Source organism: Lepidochelys kempii, chromosome 2 (assembly GCF_965140285.1).
Source record: "Lepidochelys kempii isolate rLepKem1 chromosome 2, rLepKem1.hap1, whole genome shotgun sequence".
Taxonomy (NCBI): domain Eukaryota; kingdom Metazoa; phylum Chordata; order Testudines; family Cheloniidae; genus Lepidochelys; species Lepidochelys kempii.
The window spans coordinates 237,059,094-237,078,470 of NC_136381.1; the positions used below are offsets into that span (position 1 = coordinate 237,059,094).

The 19,377-nt window shown below is 40.9% G+C and overlaps 1 protein-coding gene across 5 annotated transcripts in view; it reads right to left on the reverse strand.

Moving 5' to 3' along the window:
* The window catches only part of LOC140907712 (protein nucleotidyltransferase YdiU), a 76,625-nt gene that overhangs the window by 34,909 nt on the left and 22,339 nt on the right, over window positions 1-19,377 (reverse strand). For 4 of the 5 annotated variants that reach the window (XR_013635421.1, XM_073334291.2, XM_073334288.1 and 1 more), the window contains 3 exons: window positions 8,499-8,578; window positions 7,053-7,096; window positions 207-286 (listed from right to left, as the gene is read on the reverse strand). Coding sequence is in view for 4 of the 5 variants with exons in the window: in XM_073334291.2 (XP_073190392.1) it covers window positions 207-286; window positions 7,053-7,096; window positions 8,499-8,578 (204 nt within the window). In the remaining variant the exon portion in view is untranslated. Of the gene's footprint in view, window positions 1-206; window positions 287-591; window positions 1,343-7,052; window positions 7,097-8,498; window positions 8,579-19,377 lie in introns of those variants that run through there. The other variant, XM_073334289.2, reaches the window with a different exon arrangement.

Consider the following 19,377-nt stretch of genomic DNA (forward strand, 5'->3'; position numbering starts at 1 on the left):
AAAATTGAGAAGCCATTCCACACAAACTTGTTTTGTAGATTCCCTGGGGCAAAACATACTAAGCGTTGAACTCACTCAAGGAATTACTCCTCTAACTGCTTATTACTACTACTATTGGAGAGGAGTACCGGTCAAAAGTGTTATGAACACAACACTAATTTCATTAGCTCCATAAATGTAATTAGTATGTAAGTAGACAGTTTTACCTCTGAAAAGTCATTCATTTTAGCTTTTTGTACTGCTGATTCTGCCATCCAATTCCTAAGTACATATCTAGGATTGACAGCTGAAATCAAAGGAAAATCCAGTTGAATTCGGTTATAAAGAGTTGAATAATTTATAAACTATAAACACCATAAAAAAATCAATCCATATTTCTTGATTAATAACCTAGTAAACCTATCCAGACTGGTTAATAATTAAATCACGCAGTATTTTAATATCATGTGCCGCAAAGAGCCGCAGGAGACACATTAAAGAGCCACTTGCTGCTCACGGGCTGCAGTCTGAATATCCCTGGCCTAGGTACTAGCTGAAAACAAACCAAGGTGGGACAGAGAGGCATACTTTTTTATTTCAAAGGAGAAGATACTGCTTAAGGACAATACATGAAAATACACAATGTTAAGCTATGGGAGCTCTTGCCAGCATTGTTCTAGGAGCTCAGACTAGGCCAAGAGCAATGCTCTATTACATATGGGGAGGGAAAATTAATTCCATTTCACAGAGGATTTCAAAATTGTTTCAATGATTTCAAAACTAAATTTGCCCTGGTAGGCTTAAGGGGAGTCAGGAGCACCAGCTGAGTCCAGAGCCTCAGAACTTGGGAGCCAGCACTCCTGGGGCTTACAGGGTACATCTATACTTGAATAAATTGTGGCGTGGCATATCCTTGTGGCGTGGCATGGCCACGGCTGGCCTGGGTCAGCTGACTCAGGCTTGCGGAGCTAACAATTGCTGTGAAAACATTCAGACTCAGGCTGGAGCCCAGGCTCTGGGACCCTCCTACCTTGTGGGCAATTTTTAGCCCCACAGCCTGAGCCCTGTGAGCTGGAGTCAACAGACCCAGGCCAGTCATGGGTGTTTAACTGCTGAATAGACATATGCCATAATGTCTTGGCTCCCGCTCAGCTCACCAGGCGGGCTGCCAAAGAGGAGGGTGGGCAGACTGATAGGGTATCAGGCAGGTTCCATCAAAGCCCTGCCTGAGTTACACTGAACCTTGGTTGAAACTGAACTGTCTCTGCAAAACATTTCAACAAATCTGCATTCTCCAGTGGAAAAAAAGTTCTGTTGGAGAATTTCTGTAGTCCTGATCCATAACTGGGACTTCTAGCCCTTGCTGCAACACAAATAATAATTATAATAAAAACTTTCTGCAACATTACTGACTGTTATTTAACATTAATCTTCTAAAAGCACATGTAAAATAACAACTATCCCTTAAAATAGATAAAACTTCAGCTAGAACAGGGGGATCCAAAATACAAAGGTCAAAATAATCATGGTCAACACCCCACCAGTAGTGGGAATTTGTGCCAAACCTAGTTTTTTAAATCTTATTGATAAGCCACAATCTAATCTCCTTCTATTTTTCACTGGACTCAATGAAAGCTTCCCGAAACAAGTACCTGATCAATATCTCACAAAGGACTATGGCTACCAGCTGCAAATGCAATTACACATGTGAATAAAACTTTCATCCAACAGCTCCCAAAGTAGCATGGTAACTAAAGATGAAGCCTACAATACTTTTGGTGCAAAGTAAGATCAGATCCCCTATTGACTGTGAACCATCTGTGCCTCAAGACTTTCAATAGTTCAAGGTCCTCGATATGCAAACTTTTCACAGATTTCACTGTGGAGCCACAAAATGGCCAGGCAAAATCTCTCTCTAAAGAAGGACCTCATGATCTGGCTCTCAATATGTAAAAGAATAGCTGAAAAAGCAGCAGTAACAACAGTGAATAATCTAAAAAAAACATTTCTCCCACAGGGCTCGATCAAGCATACAATGTATAATATGCCTAAACAAATGAATGGTTGTCATATTTAGTAATTCTGATGCTCATAACTTTAACATTATTAATTGTTAACATTTAAAAAAAAGCCCTTCCTTTCCTAGTGAAAGCAAGCAGAGAACAACTATGCCCACTACTAATGGAAATAGTCAAAGCCTCCTTCAGGGAACCATACCTACCACACTCTTTCAAAAACACAAAGTTTGCCTAATCCTCAAGAAGCCATCATTTGACTATGAAGACCTCTCCAACTATTGTCCCATCTGTAACTTCCCATTCATGAACAAAATAGTAACCACCAAGTTTCAACACGTGACAACAGCTAACATGCTGGATGCCTCCCAAAGGCTCAGACCAGGGCACAACACAGAGACAGCTCTAGTGGCACTCAAAGACAACCTTCTTATGGCCACAGACAGTTAAGATCTCCAGGCTCATGCTGCTAGACCTCTCCACAGCTTTTGACAGAGTGGGCCATGTGGTATTGTTAACCAGCCTACATGATATAGCAGGGACAGATGGTCAAGCACTACAGTGGCTCCAATCATTCCTCTCCAGCAGAATTCCAAGGGTGGTGATGATGATGAACTGGCTCCTCTCCAAAGACCCTCACCTCCCTCCCTGCAGGGATCCATACTATCTCTTCTTCTTTCCAATGTCTTCCAGACAACTGGCGGAGATAGCGAGGTGTCATGGGCTCAGCTGTGAACTATATATCTCATTCTCATCTGATGCAATCACCACCACTATTATGACAACACAATGCCTGCAAAGCATCAGCTCTTAGGTGAAGAGAGGCTGGCAAGCTGAACTAAGGCAAGACCGATGTGATGCTAACTGGAGAAGGGAAATACTTTGATGAACTAACCATGACACTGTTTTCACCTTCCACTCAAAGCATACTGCCTCCATTTACCAAATAAGTGTCAAGCCTCAGGATTCAGTTTGACATCTCACTAAGCACGGATGACCTGGTAGCATCAGTATCTAAAACTACCTTCTTTTACTTCCAGCTTCAATGAAACATTGCTTTTTCCTTGAGGATAAGGACTTTGCCACAGCGATCCATGCACTTGTCTCCTCCAGGCTGGATTACTGTAATTTACTGTATCTGAAGTAGAATGTGGAAACAATGCACAAACTCCAGCTCATACATAATACAGTTGCACAACTCCTTCACAGGACAGGCCATAATGAGCACATCAGGCCTATGATTAAACCCCTCCACTGGCTCCCAAACAGCTTCTCATATCAGTTTAATGCTTTGGTCCTAATCCTCAAAGCAGTTAATGTAGCTGGGACCTGGTCTATTAAAGAATGAATTTTGACCTAATATACTAACTGATGAGACAGTGGCACTCCTCTGGAACAAGGTAGATCACCAAGGCCAGGACACATGAAAGTTGAGGAGATATGGCTACTGAATAGACATTCAGAGGAGACTAGGCAAATTCAGAGTCTGACTGTCTTTAGGAAATGCTGCAAAATCTTCCTCTTTGAAAGGTCTTTCCATATATGATATTCACAACACTGAACCACCCCCTTCTATGAAAAAAAGGTAAGTTAATAAAGTCCAAACAATCAGAACCACAAATCCTACCCCTAGTAGAGATTTTACCTTGAAAAGAAAAAAGTGACAAAGACTCCATGAAGTGCACTACAGATTTCGGTATTGCTAATGATTTTACATAGATGGCGCTCAGATATATTACTCCTGGGGGAATTTTGCGCCACTGCGCATGTGCAGAATTCACGTCCCCCGGATTTTTTCTCCTCAGAATAGAGATTCTGGTGGAGAGATGCTGCAGTTACACTTTTCGTCCACCAGGGGTTGCTGTGGTGCCAGGAGAGAGGGCAGCCAGCCAGAGAGGCTGCATTCCTCACAGCAGGACCAGGTGAGGAGGCACTGGACAAACAGAGTGGGGCACACAGAGCTGCTAGGCGGTCACGGATTGGGATTCAGAAGGGCAGAAACTCAGGAGCTAGTGGAGTGACAACGTTGAGCCAGGGGCTGAATGGGAGGTGGGCTGCATGGCCACAAGGGGACAGGGGGTATGGGGCTGCAGGGCCACATGGGGATGGGTGAGGGAGGCTGCAGGACACATATGGCAAAGGGTAGAGGCGTGCAGGGACACACAAAGGACGGGGCAGATGTGCCTGACTGAATAGCAGAAGCTAGAGATCAGCCAGGGTCTGCATGGGGGAAGCTCCCCAATTCCCTAATAATTCCTCCCCCACCCAAAAAACCTTTTCCATACTTCTCTCACCCACACCCAAAAACCCTCCTGGTTCACGCCCAGGTTTCTTCCCTCTCCCTCAGCTCCTCCAAGCCCTCAAGCCTTTGCACTGCTTCTGAGGAATGCAGGAAATGCATTTCTGTATTGTAGTTTAAATGGAAGTTCTGTATTAATATGCCTAGTAAGGAATCTATTTGTCAAAAACACATTTCCTGAATCTTTTTTTTGGTCTGTATTGTTACAGACATACTTGCTGACAGATAAGTTGAAATAAATTACCGAAATAATTAAAACTGGTCTGATTATATTGTGTTATTTTTAAGAATAAAATATGTATAATTTTGCAAAATTGTAAAGTATTATGTGCAGAATTTTTAATTTTTGGCACAGAATTCCCCCAGGAGTAATATATGATGATAAGCAGCAGTATAAAACCATGCTAGGATAAGAAATGATTATATGATTTTAGTAACTGACTAAGTTTTGTCAGTATTGCTAGGTCATCTTTAAACAATGCATAAATGAGATTTCAATATTATGTACACAACAGAAATTGATCTTTTGATATAAAATGGTATTGTAGTTATAATGTTAAATTGAAGTCTAGTGAGAAAGAGTGATGAATGTGGTCTAGTGATGATCAGGAGCTGCAAGCTAGGATTCCTGGGGTCAACCATTGGCCTGCTAAACCCAGGGTTATGAGTTCAATCCTTGAGGGGGCAATTTGGGGCAAAAATTGGGGATTGGTCCTGCTTTGAGCAGCGGGTTGGACTAGATGACCTCCTGAGATCCCTTCCAACCCTGATATTCTATGATTCTATGAGCTAACTATCAACTCCACCCACTGATTCATTCTGGAGCTTTGAGCTAGTCATTTAAATTATGTGCCTCAGTTTCCCCCAAGTGATGTGGATAATCACAATCATAACAAATACTAACAACATTTACCCTATCTCACAAGTGAAGCTTGATGATTATTAATGTACTTGTAAAGTGATTTGAGATCCTTATATAAAAGGGGCAATAGTAGCAGTAGTAGTAAAAGTACTGATATTTCTGAAATAAATACTATTTTCCTTAAGAGTTAAGATTTCATACAGATATTGAAAATCCCACTTATAATGCTCCGATGTAGATTTACTTGTTGAGTTATATTTTTAGGTGCCAGTTTACCTCTCCAATACCTATGTGTTAGTAATAGGATTATTCTAAATTCGGGGTGACAGGAGCACTGAATCTAGCTCAGAATCAAAGTAAAGTCCACTACCAGGCTGGATTCTCTTAGGCTGCATCTGCATCTGCTTCTACCTGCCCTTGCCAGGGTTGAATTCCATCCAGAGGACAGTTCAAGTTCCTTGCTGGTGCAGAGATATGCAATTTAGTCCTCTCTCTGAACCAGCAGAAGTGATTTCAGTCCTTTATCTCAATCACAGTGGTAAACTTTCATTCCTACCAGTCAATTTACATTCAGAAGACTGCCCCCACAGTGGAAAGGGTTAGAGACTTCAGATTTTTAAATGAAAACTTAAATTAGTCTTGGCTTTCAGGGAATGTAAAAAACAGAGGAAACGTGGATTCCACATCCATGGTCACAAAAGCCAGCTATGTACATTTCTGATTTCTACTTCATTTTATGGAGACTGTTGGGGGAAAGGGATAAAAGCAAGTTTTAAAAAAAACAGAATGTTTTTTGTTTCAACATGTTCAAAGCCTTTTTGTATAAAAATAGCAACTGGTTTGGTACTGCATCTTAATACCTGCTCAACAGAAAAAATGGTGCAGAAAAGTAAATTGTACTTCACAAGTTCTAGATAAGCATTCATAGAGAATTATATTTGGCTTTAATCAAATAATGTAATGCAGAACAATGTGATGTATCTTGACCTTTGAAAGATTAGAAACCAATTAATAATGTTTGTTCATTAATATCTTTCACTTAGATTAAACTGCCACAGCAACAGGATGAGATTAGTTGTTCACATTCTAAGTAATTATGAAGAGATACTTTAAATTAAAGTAACTGAAACTGTGATAATTTACACAAGGAAAAAGTCTGAAGGGGCAAGGTGGATCATTTTAATTTAATTAATGTAAACACAGTATAGAAGGAGTGAAAACATTAACCGCTGAAGGAATAAAGCTTTATTTTAAGCCATGAACATCATGACCATTTGTTCAATTGAAGTATGTATATACAGTTCTGTTAGGATACATTTAGCCAGATTCAGGTCTCAATTACACTGGTATAAATCTGAAGTAATTCTATTGAAGTTTAACAGAATTACTCCAAATGTACAGCAGTGTAACTGAGACCAAAATCTGGCCCTTGTTTCTTTTTTTTCATAAAAATATGGTACTTTTTAGTGCTCCTGAAAGGAAGGGGTGGATAGCCTTGAAGAACCATGTTTTGTGCAGCTAGGCACTACTTACAAGTGTGATAGTGCTTCTGAGTTGTTGGGGGATTTTGTTTGAATGAAATGAAAATGAAACAAATACAATTACCATGAAATACAATTACCCAGTCTCTCCCCTCAGACAAAAAAAAGCTGTACCTTGCACAGTACCCTAACAGTCACAGACTCAGGCTCTGTATAATCTGCAGGAAAGCAAATGTACATATTTCTATTCCCAGTGGACAATTTTGATACTTTCTTCAGACCAGTGACATGTCACAACCACAGTAATTATTTAATGGAATACCCAGTGCGTAGATAGCATACTTCTGTGAATAAACTGTTACCTAATGATTTCCAATCACCTGAAAAATTCTAAATTCTCCAATTGATGTACATACCTGTCATTCTTTTTCTTCTTGTACTGTCTGAATCACCCATGTTACTATATGTGGAAAACCAAACAAAAAATATTCATGAATTTTGTGCCCTTTAACTTCTCTTCTTGATACCACATTTCCCTCTTTTCCCTTTCATTATAGTTTCCTATCCTACTGTAAATAGAAAAAATCAATAATTCCATTAGTTGAACAGCAAGAATTTAACAAACATAACTGGCATATCTACTTTTCCTTTTATCCCTCTCCTAACATTTTCCCAAAACATCATTCATAAAGTATTCAATCTACATTTGTTTAGACTCTTGAAGTACATATACTCCCTCAAGGTTTCTCAGAAGATAATGCATCCAGTGCAAAGTGGCTGAGTTTAATTTCTGTACTGAATATATTCTAAATGCATTCCATTTGACATTGTTGACCTAATTTCCTAAACTGCATATGATCAAATGCAAACGGTAAATACTTATTCACTGGCATAAATGCCAAATTACAAATCTCACTGGACATTTACCAGTATCTCAGATTTGTAGCTGCAGCTATGGCAAATGTATGTGCAAATCAGGCACATAACTTTGCCATGCATTTGTGGGGTTTATTTACTTTTTTAAATATTTTGTTCTACTTCCACTGAAGTTAATAGGAGTTTTGCCATTGATTTCAATGGAAGCAGGATTAACCCCTAAGTGCAATTATACTCTGAAAAGTGACTATGAGAAAATGGCATTTTCTTTCTCAGCACATTTGCTCCCTGAGAATTGTATCTTTAAAGAGAATGAGAATTGTCTTGAGTTTAAAAATGTTTGATTTCTCATGTTTTGCCACTATCAGCCCTGCAGAGTCAACACAACTATGTAAGAGCAAACAGGGTTCTTTCTTGGCTTAGGAAAGAACAGAATTTTAGCTGGTTCCAACTGCGAAGCAGACACCTATGCAATCCATTGTCTTTCAGTTACACACTGAGTCACATCTGTGCAGTCCCCCATGTCCAAGGCAACAGGGTTGCATAAGTGTATATGAGAAGAGCACCTGACCAGAAGCGAGAGAACACAGCTTGACTTTCAAATCCCAGACTGAATTTGCTGGGTTGTCAATTTAAAAAACAAACATAATTGTAAAGTGAATAAATGTGCTATGGGATCACTGAGGGACACTAAATGCTGAACTCCGTAATGGCATTTTTACAAAGTCGTGTTTCAGACCAGACCAGATTGTAATTAGACAGAATAAATATACATTCCAGCAATGCAATTATCATGGCAGCTAGTGATATTTCCATGCACATAGGGAAAAATGGTATGTAAAAGTGTGCCCAGGAGCAATATATAGGATTGGCTAAAGACCACACAATATCTGACCCAGATCAGGATAAGATTAAGTTTACCCCACCTAAATTCCACTGCCAAACACACTCTTGTTATTTTTAATTTGAAACTGTATTTATCTTACCGTCCTAATCTTAAGAGGTATATAGTAACCCAGTCTGAAAAGAACTTGTGTTTAGCAAGGTCCTGCAGAGCCCAGAATTCCTAAATGAAAAAATACTGTTAATGACAGATACACTGCAGGTTGTTACTTACAAGCAACGAACAAAGTGAACAGATTTATAAAATATTCTAGGACATAAGCAGGGCAGAAAGAAGCCACAGTGCTTGGCCCTTAACTTTTATTTAGTGTGCTTGCTTTGTGCTTCATGCTAACCCAGAGAGATGCTACAAAGATATTTGTGCTCCCCGTATCTGAGCTTTGTGTGCCTCAAGTGAGGCCCCTTTATAAATCACTTCTTTTACAGAAAATACAACAGCTATTTAAAAATATTTGCGAGAGGGAAGGAAAATGAATGGGGGAAGAGGTGGTAGACAAAGAAAGAAAAGAGGAAACAGGGAAGGAAAGGGAGGAGAAAGAAGTTTGATAAAGGAACAAGATGAGAAAGGAGACTCAGGGCAGCCACTTCAGGGATGCAAAGTAGCCATAAATCAGGTTTCATGAGCTGGTTAAACTGTGTTTAGTTGCTTTGCATTGGCTGTGTGGGACAAAAAAGCCAGCAAAAATGGATAAACATTATAGAAACAGACTAAGAGGAAACAAGCACAGATGTGCATAAAGGAAGAGATACACCACAGTACATGAGAGAAGGAAACAAAGAGTGAAACAAAGAAAGGGAAGTGAAAAGAAAGAAAAACAAGGGAGTCCGGGAAAGTGACTGGGTAGGACTAGCTTGAGCAACCAGCTTGTGGATAGAAGGAGAATGTGAAAGTCCAGTATTCCTACATGATGGATGAGAGAATAAATGGCTTTAGCGGGAGAAAAGAGATATTCCTAGTTGAGAATACAATGGTGTTAAGTTGCTGTTCTTGCAATATTCCTGCTGGGTTTTGGCATGTGTTTATATTGGTTTATGGGTGCATCTGGAGGGAAATATGCAAGTGGTCTTCTGGTTTTTAAGAACATACCTTGCCACTGGCAAAGCATTCTTGCATAGAAAAACTGTAGGTATGTTTACTTCTTATGTAAAATCCTTCTTTTCAAAAGTATGAATCTTTTAAACAGAATAAAATTACATTTGGTATTTCAAATCAGGTTTGGGGGATCAGAACTCCTGGGTTAAATTATCTTCTACCCTGAACAAAACACTTTATCCTTGACAAGCCTAAACTGACATGCTTGAAACAGTTTGTTCAGCTACTCAAACAGCAACAGCCCAAATAAGGGCTGCAGAAGTCCGTCGGCCTGGTGAAGGGGTGTGTTTAGTACACAAGGAAAGGCGTGATCATGTAGCATTAGAATGTTGGCCTAGGACTTGCTGCCATAGATTTCCTGGGTCACCTTGGGCAAGACATTTAATCTCTCTGTGCCTCATTTAAATGGGGATTATAGCACTTTCCTACCTTACAAGTAGGGGGTGTGAGGATAAACATATTAAAGATTGTGAAGCAATCAGACACTATGGTAATGGGGGCCATATAAGTACCTCAGAGAGACAGACACAGCTAAACTGATTCAGCATCCTGGCCCCTCATAGAAGAGGAGATGCAGTAACCAAGAACACAACTGCAGCCCACAGCTGCTACTATAGCCTCAGGAGTGACTCCACTTCATGTTTGGGAGGATTCCATTGGCTAAGAGCCAGGGAGAGGTTTTGTCTCTTACTCTGCAGCTGACAAAGCTATTCTTGCTCTTACGTATACACACTTTTCTTTTCAGTCATCCCTTTGGTATACATGAGTCTCTCCAAAATAACAGTACTTTGCACATCTACAGCATTTGCCATCTGAGGCTGTCAAAGAGCTTTTCAAATATTAACAAATTAAACCTCAGAGCAACCCACTGAGGCAGGTATCCTGAATTTACAGATGAGGAAACGAAAAGCAGAGACTTTGGTTAAGATCATTTAAATGTCTGTGACATAGTTGGGAACAGAATCCATCTCTCCTGATTTTCACACTCAGCCTTATGCACAAGAGCATTTTGCCTCCCACAAAGATGCATTTGCCTCCCACAAAGATTTGCCTGTCCTGAGCTGGATTCAGAAGAGGAGCAAAAAGGTCAAAAGTTAAAGAGGGTCTATGAGTTTTTTCTGGACAAGACGATGTGTGCTCCCCACAAAGAAAAAGTACTATAAATAGCCACAGTAATCCTTTGTAAAGAAATGTGTTTCCTTTCAGATTTCCATGAGTCCCCTCTACTGTTTATTAGTTATTAAATTATTACTTGCTAAGCGTCCTCCACACAGTCAACATTTTAGTCAATCCTCCACTGTTGAGGACAGCATTAAATGCAGTCTATATTTTTCTACCTCATTTTACAGTTGTTAGATTGTTTTTACATGTTTTATTTTGTTATTTAGATCTGGAGGTTAGGCTCAGTTGAGTTATCAGTGGGATGGGACAGGACTGTGGGCTGGGCAGGGGACAGGGACAAAGATGAGTTCCCATGTTCTTAAGCTGTGATCAGGGCTAGTCCTAGGCCCACGTTGGGATTGGAGAGGGACCAGATGAGGGATGGGGCCATGGTGGGCCCAGGTTCAAATCACGGCTGGCGATGGCCCATGGGCCAGTTAGCATGAGATCTCAGGGCCAGTTAGATGGCCTAAATAAAAGCAGGGATTTAGGTTATCTGGGAGGCCACACTGGGGATGGCTCAGTACACACGTTAAGGTTAAATTTGAGCGTGACCTGATAAGCCCTAGCTAACATTACGTTTGGTGCCAGCACCATGGCCTGGGCTAGGCTCAGAGTGAACACTGGCTAGTAGCTCCAGGCTGGGTGCAGCCTGCTACATTGAAGTCAGGGTTAGGTAAACCCCAGTGGGCCCTGGTTACGGTTAAGGTTGATGCAGGCAAGTGGGAACAAGACTAGATTGGGGTGGGCCAATGGTCCCAAAGTCGGATCCAGGCTTAGTACTTATTGGTGGGCCCATGTTAGGTTAAGGTCGATGCTAATTTGTGGACCTAGACTAGAGTTTTGTTTATTACCAGTTTGTGGAGCTGGGCTAGGGTTAAACACACTAAATATCTCAGAGCCTTTTGGATTTTTAGTCTGTAGCTGCTGTTGTGAAAGTGGAATTTCCTGTATTTTGTCTTTGAAATATACCAGATTCCTGAATGCTTTGCTGCCATGGAAATAGATGGTGAAAGGCCTAAAATAGAACAGGCATCTCTAAAACAACAATTGTTTCACAAACTCCATCCTCTTCCTCACTAAGAAAAGCAGGTTTTGTGTAAACGATACTTAAAACAATCAACCTTGTTTTCATCACTTCAACATTCATTAAATACTTGATAACACTTAGCTCTCTCTGGTGTGTTACATATTCAAAGTTCTGTACAAACATTAATTAATCTAATTAAACTAAATTGAAATTTAATTATATTAGACTGATTTCTATGAAAGCCATAGCTACCTCCAAAACTAGCAGAAACCTTGTCAATATTATATATTACCTCAAATTACTATTTTGACTATTGTAAATCTTATGGGGATTTTTATTTGACTTTACATTTTTTTAAGAGAAAAAAAATATCAAGTCTGATCCTTAGCTGATGTAAATCAGTGCAGCTCCAGAGAAGACAACAAAGCTATGTCAGTTTATGTTAGCTGAGTATCTGATCTATTTTGTTGACTTCCAACCCTGAGACAGAGTGCAAGAAATGCTAATTTCCCCAACTATAGTGTGACCTTGTACTCCATATGTTTTATGGAAATATGCTTATGAATGTAAACACAATGTAACTGGAATATGCTTTATGCAAAAGGTCTCTTGTAAGGTATCATTACAAAGCTTATAATCTACTGAGTGTGTTCATCCTATTTGCATGAATGTACCATTCTTGTATCTGAAGCTAGAAATATGAAGTATTACGCTGAATTCCTATTGTAACTATGCAAAGTATGGGCCATTAATGGTGGCTTGGAATCTTGATGGCTCCCATTAACTTGGACAATTGGTTGTAAATGGCTCTGTTTACTTGTAGCCTTCCTGTGTGTCAGCCCAGGAAGAATAGAGGCTTGGGGTCTCACAGGGCATGTGAACATGTCACATGATACTGAAATCCATCTTAAACCTGGTGCTTTTCCATTTAGAAGGGTGGGAACCCAGAGAGAGACAAAGGATTCCTGTCTTGTGCCAAAGATATAAAAGGGGGTGGAAGAGAACAAAGGGGGCTGCAGTCATGAGAAAACCCCTAGTTACCACCTGAGCTGGAACTAATAAGAACTGTACCAGAGAAAGGATTGGGCCCAGACTAAGACGGAGTCTAGTCTGTGAAAGAAGCTTATTGGAACATCTCTGCTCACGGGCTGCAGTCTGAATATCCCTGGCCTAGGTACTAGCTGAAAACAAACCAAGATGGGACAGAGAGGCATACTTTTTTATTTCAAAGGAGAAGATACTGCTTAAGGACAATACATGAAAATACACAATGTTAAGCTATGGGAGCTCTTGCCAGCATTGTTCTAGGAGGTCTCTGTGACTGAACCTGTCACATATAGCCTATGCATTATAGAATCCAAATACTCCTTTTATTACATTTGCAAAATTAGTTGCCTATGCTGCACGTACACAGTATATGTGTGTTGTAGCAGATAACTGTATAATGTAAATGGCTAAATGAACATGCAGTAATCCATTTTGCACAGGAAACTGTTTTGCATGCATAATTACCTGTTTGCACCGATGTGCTCAACTCCCAATGAAGCTCACAGGAAGCACGCAAAATGTTTAAGGATTAGGACCATATTTTGCATACACAATTAATTACTTTTGAAAATTTAGACCTCAATCCAGTAAATATCTACACAGATGAGTAACTTCATGCATGTGAATAGTCCCACTGCACTGACATGGGATTACTTACATGGCGAGGTTACTCATCTTGTGCAGTAACTGGAGTTCTTTGAGATGCGTATCCCTATGGGTGCTCCACTTCAGGTGTGCTAACGCCCCTTGCACCTTTAATTGGAGATTTTTGGTAGTAGTGCCCATTCAGCCCACACATGCATCTTAAGCTTCCTCATGCCTCACTGCAAAGCTATATAGGGCTGTGCAGGCAAACAGTCCTTAGTTCCTTATGTGCCATGAAGTCCCCAGAGGAAACTCCAAAGCAGAGGGGAAGGAGGGCGAGTAGAGGAGTACCCATAGGGGGACACATCTCACTGAACTCCAGTTATTGCATAAGGTGAGTAACCTCTTCTTCCTTGAGTAGTGTCCCTATAAGTGCTCCACTTCTAGTGACTACCAGCAGTAACCCCAGCTAGAGAGGGAGACTTTTGTGCCAAGTCCAAGATTGAAGACACCACAGCATTTCCAATTGCAGCATCTGATCATAAGGCTGGACCAGTGCATAATTCTTAGGAAAATTATGTACAGAAGACCAAGTGGCAGCTTTATACATTTCCAGAATAGGAACATTCTTGAAAAATGCCATAGAAGCAGACAGAGATCTCATGGAATGGGCCAACACCCTAGAAGGAGACTGTATATCTAAAGATTTATAGCACAATATGATACAATCAGAAATCCACATGGAGTGTCTGTGGGTGGAAATTGCTGAATCTTCGGATCTATCCACAATAGTCACAAACAGTCTGGGTTACTTCCCAAATGACTTGATTCTTTCCAGATAAAAGGCTACTGCCCTCCTAATGTCCAAAGTGTGTAAAATGACCTCTTCGTTGGACCGATGAGGCTTAGGGGGAAAAAACGGAAGGCGCATGATCTGGTTGATGTGAAATTCAGATGATATCCTGGGTACAAAATTTCGGTGTGTACATAACAAAACCTTGTCCTTGAAAAATACTGTAAATGGAGGATCTGCCATTAGAGTCCCCTACTTCTCCAATTCTGCGAGCAAAGGTAATAGCCACCAAAAAGGCTGTCTTCAAAGATAAATTAATGAGGAAAGAGGTTTAGCTCAAAGGCATAAGGCAGGGGGTTGGCAACCTTTCAAAAGTGTTGTGTCAAGTCTTCATTTATTCACTCTAATTTAAGGTTTCGTGTGCCAATAATACAGTTTAACGTTTTTAGAAGGTCTCTTTCTATAAGTCTAAAATATATAACTAAACTATTGTTGTATGTAAAGTAAATAAGGTTTTTAAAATGTTTAAGAAGCTTCATTTAAAATTATATTAAAATGCAGATCCCCCCGGACCGGTGGCCAGGACTCGGGCAGTGTGAGTGCCACTGAAAATCAGCTTGTGCGCCGCCCTTGGGTTGCCACAGGTTGCCTAGCCCTGGCATAAGGCATCTAAATACTAAATTCAAATCCCAGACAGGAGTGAGTTCCCTAACTTGGGAGAAAACGTTTCTTTGTCCCCACAGAAATCTTATAGTTGTAGGATGGGTGCGTGACGGGTTCGATCACAGAAAACCCCTTGGGAACTGCCAACTGAAGTGCTGAGACTACCCCTGAGCCAGATTCCCCTGGCAGCTTGGGACTTCAGTGCCCTGCCTGGTTTCAGCCAGACCCGCTAGCCTGCTGCAAACCCAGACCCAGGTCTGAACCATGTCCCCAAACACCTGCAGGCTTAACTGAAAACAGCTAAAGTAGCGTTCCTGTCTCCAACACTGAGATGCCCAACTCCCAACGGGGTCCAAACCCCAAATAAATCCGTTTTACCCTGTATAAAGCTTATACAGGGTAAATTCATAGATTGTTCACCCTCTATAACACTGATAGAGATTCACAGCTGTCCCCCTTCCCACACCTCGGTATTAATCCATATTCTGGGTTAATTAATAAGTAAAAAGTGATTTTATTAAATACAAAAAGTAGGACTTAAGTGGTTCCAAGTGATAAGAGACAGAACAAAGTAAATTACCAAACAAAATAAAATAAAACACGCAAGTCTATGCCCAATAGAGTCAGAAAATGATTACAGATGAAAAATCACCCTAAGAGATGTTCTAGTAAGCTTCTTTTACAGACAAGCCTCCTTCTAGTCTGGGTCCAGCAGCCACCCACACCCGTTTACACTGTCCTTTGTTCCCGTTTCTTTCAGGTATCCTTTTGGGGGTGGAAAGGTCATCTCTTGAGCCAGCTGAAGACAAAATGGAGGGGTCTCCCAGGGGCTTAAATAGACTCTCTCTTGTGGGTGGAGACCTCCTCCTCTCTCCTATCCAGAATGCAGCTCCAACATGGAGTTTTGGAGTCACATGGGCATGTCACATGTCCATGCATAACTGAGTTCCTTACCAGCCAGGCCACATTCCTGGGAAAGATCAGATGTGGATTGGCATCTCCAAGTTCATTGTTGGCTTAAGTGTTTCTTGATTAGACATTTACTGAAAACAGTCTTTTCTCAGGAAGCTGACCAACTGCTTCACTGAGGCTACTTAAAATTAAACAAATACATAGTCAATATTCATAACTTTGAATACAAAAATGAAACATGTATACAAATAGGATGAATATATTCAATAGATCATAAACTTTACAGAGATATGTTACATGGCATATGTAGCATAAAATATATTCCAGTTGTGTCATATATACATTCATAAGCATATTTCCATTAAGAATTATGGGGTGCAACATCATAGGGTGAAGAATCCTTCAACTGCTGAACAGAAGGCTGTTATAGCCGCCAAATGGACCCTGACAGAGCTGAAAGACAATCCTGGGTTTTTTTTAAGCTATGAGGTAATTAAGGATGATCAAGAGGTAAGAATTAAGAGGTGGAACACTTCTCTGGACACATCATAGGCTGAATCTTTTCCATTTGTGGAAGTAAGCATATCTCCTGGAATCTTTGCTGCTGTCCAATAATACTCATTGTACCTCCTTAGAACAAGTCAACTGTAATCCCATGAACCATTGAGGAGCCAAGTTCTGAGACGAAGTACATTCAGGTTGGGATGAAAAGTGCAGCCAGCATCCTGGGAAAAATGAGGAATGGATGGAAGGCTGATCACCTGACAGATGGCTGAATCAGGAAAGGATACCATAGCTGCCTGGTCCATGCTGATTGATGATTTAATTGGGGATTGGTCCTGCTTTGAGCAGGGGGTTGGACTAGATGACCTCCTGAGGTCCCTTCCAACCCCGATATTCTATGATTCTATGCTCAGACTATTATGGCTTTGTTGTGCTTGATCTTGTTGATCGCCTTCAGAATCAGAGGTGTTGGGGGAAATACATATGGAAAGCTATCATAAATATAAAGGGAAGGGTAAACACCTTTAAATCCCTCCTGGCCAGAGGAAAAACCCTTTCACCTGTAAAGGGTTAAGAAGCTAGGATAACCTCGCTGGCACCTGACCAAAATGACCAATGAGGAGACAAGAGACTTTCAAAGCTGGAGCCAGGGGGGAGAAACAAAGGTTCTCTCTGTCTGTGTGTTGTTTTTGCCGGGACCAAAGCAGGAATGCAGGTCAGAACTCCTGTAAAGGGCTAATAAGCAATCTAGTTAGATATGCGTTAGATTCTGTTTTTTTTAAATGGCTGATAAAATAAGTTGTGCTGAATGGAATGTATATTCCTGCTTTTGTGTCTTTTTGTAACTTAAGGTTTTGCCTAGAGGGATTCTCAATTTTTTGAATCTGATTACCCTGTAAGGTATTTACCATCCTGATTTTACAGAGGTGATTCTTTTACTTTTTTTTTTCTTCAATTAAAATTCTTCTTTTAAGAACCTGATTGCTTTTTCATTGTTCTTAAGATCCAAGGGTTTGGGTCTGCGTTCACCTCTGCAAATTGGTGAGGATTTTTATCAAGCCTTCCCCAGGAAAGGGGGTGTAGGGTTTGGGAGGAAAGACGTTTCCAAGTGGGCTCTTTCCCGGTTATATTTTTGTTAGACGCTTGGTGATGGCAGCAATAAAGTCCAGGGGCAAAAGGTAAAACAGTTTGTACCTTGGGGAAGTTTTAACCTAAGCTGGTAAAAATAAGCTTAGGGTTTTTTTCATGCAGGTCCCCACATTTCTACCCTAGAGTTCAGAGTGGGGAAGGAACCTTGACAAAAGCCTTTTGTTCATGAAATGAGGAAGGCATCTCCAAAAGGGAGATTAAAGGGAGGAAGTGGATACACGCATTCCTGACTGCCCTCTGTTCGATGAGGTTGATGTGTAGTCGTATCTCCTGGGAAGACCATTTGCCATGGTCTGTGAAGGTCCCCAAAGGCATCCCCCAACCCCTCAGGGCTGCATCTGTCATTTTAGTGATGGGGGAGGAGGCTGAACAAACAGAGTCCCCGTGATGACTTTGTTGATGTCCCTCCACCAACTGAGAGACTCTCTTACCTGACGAGAGACCGACACTAACTTGTTCAAGCTGTGTTTGTTTGGAGTACAAACAATCCTGAGCCAGCCCTGGAAATATCAAAGGTGGAGCCTGGCACATCGCATCACAGAAGTGCAGGCTGCCATGTGTCTGAGCAATTGAAGACAACTTCTTTTTGATATCTATGGGCTGATTTGAATCTTTGAGACAAGATTCACTAACATCAAGAATCCATTAAGGGGAAGATAAGCCCTAGCTGATATAGTGTCCAAGGAGGCTCTTATGAACTCTATTCTTTGTACAGGGTTCAACTTGAATTTCTCAGTGTTGAGCTGCAACCCTAGCTCATGGAACAGAGAGCTCATCCTCTTTATGGTGTCAAAAACCTCATTGTAAAACCAGCCTTTGAGTAGCCAGTTGTTGAGGCATAGAAAAATGGTTATCCCCGGATGTCGAAGATAAGCTGCGACAACTGCCGGCACCTTTGAGAACACTCTTGTGTCAGACAAAAGGCCAAATGGGAGCACTCGATATTGAAAGTGGCCCTGGTCTACTGAAAAGCACAGGAATCATTTGTGAAATGGGTAAATTGCGATATGAAAATAGACATCCTGAAGGTTGAGGGCTAAAAACCAATCCCCCAGTTGTAATCACTGAATTATAAATGTAAGTCACACCATCCTGAATTTTTGAGACTTGACAAAGTTATTTAGGAGTCTTAGACCTAAAATTGGTCTCCACTGTCCTTTCTTTTTCAGGACCAGAAAGCAGCTGGAATAAAACCCCTTCCCTCTATGCAGAACAGGAACTGATTCTATTGCACCCATTTGCAGAAGTGTGTTAAAACTTCTTGCTTTAAGAGGTGCTCAGGAGAAGGGTCCGTGAAGAGGGATGGGGAAGGGAGGTAAAATGAATAGAGTATCCTGATCTTATGATCTCTAGCATCCATTTGTCTGATGTGATTCTCCCCATTGCAAAAAGAAAATGGGAGAAACAGTTTCCAAAGAGTGGAAGATGGGTAAAATGGTGTATATGTAGCTTGGTATTGAGAGATAATTTGACCAGTCCATCAAAACTAATGCTTAGATGATAATGATGATTCAGTAGCGGGCACAGAAGGAGCAGGTGATCTCTTCCTTTGGAACCTTGACTTTTTCCTGGGAGGTTGATACAGTCTTTGAAAACCTGAGAATGAAGTGGGAAGGGATCTTTGTGCCGTTTAGGGTCTACTAAATTTTCATTTGTTTGTAGGCATGTAAATTCCAAAGGATTTTAATGTGGTTCTGGAATTCTTAAGAGTACACAGGGAATCATCAGTGGACTCAGCAAACAGTTTGAGGCCATCAAAGAGAAGGTCTTCAACCATGATTTGGACCTTCCTTGGGAATCGAGACAGCTAGAGTCAGGAAGCCCTCTGCATGACTACTGCCTCAGAGATGGACTGAGCGGCAGTGTCGGCTGCATCCAAAGAGGCCTGTAGTGATGTTCTAGTTAACAGATGACCCTCATTAACAATAGCCTAAAACTGGTCATGTTGATCATCCAGCAGATGCTCAATAAAGGTGGTGAATTTGGCATAATCTGAGTGATTTAATTTAGCCATGAGAGCTTGAT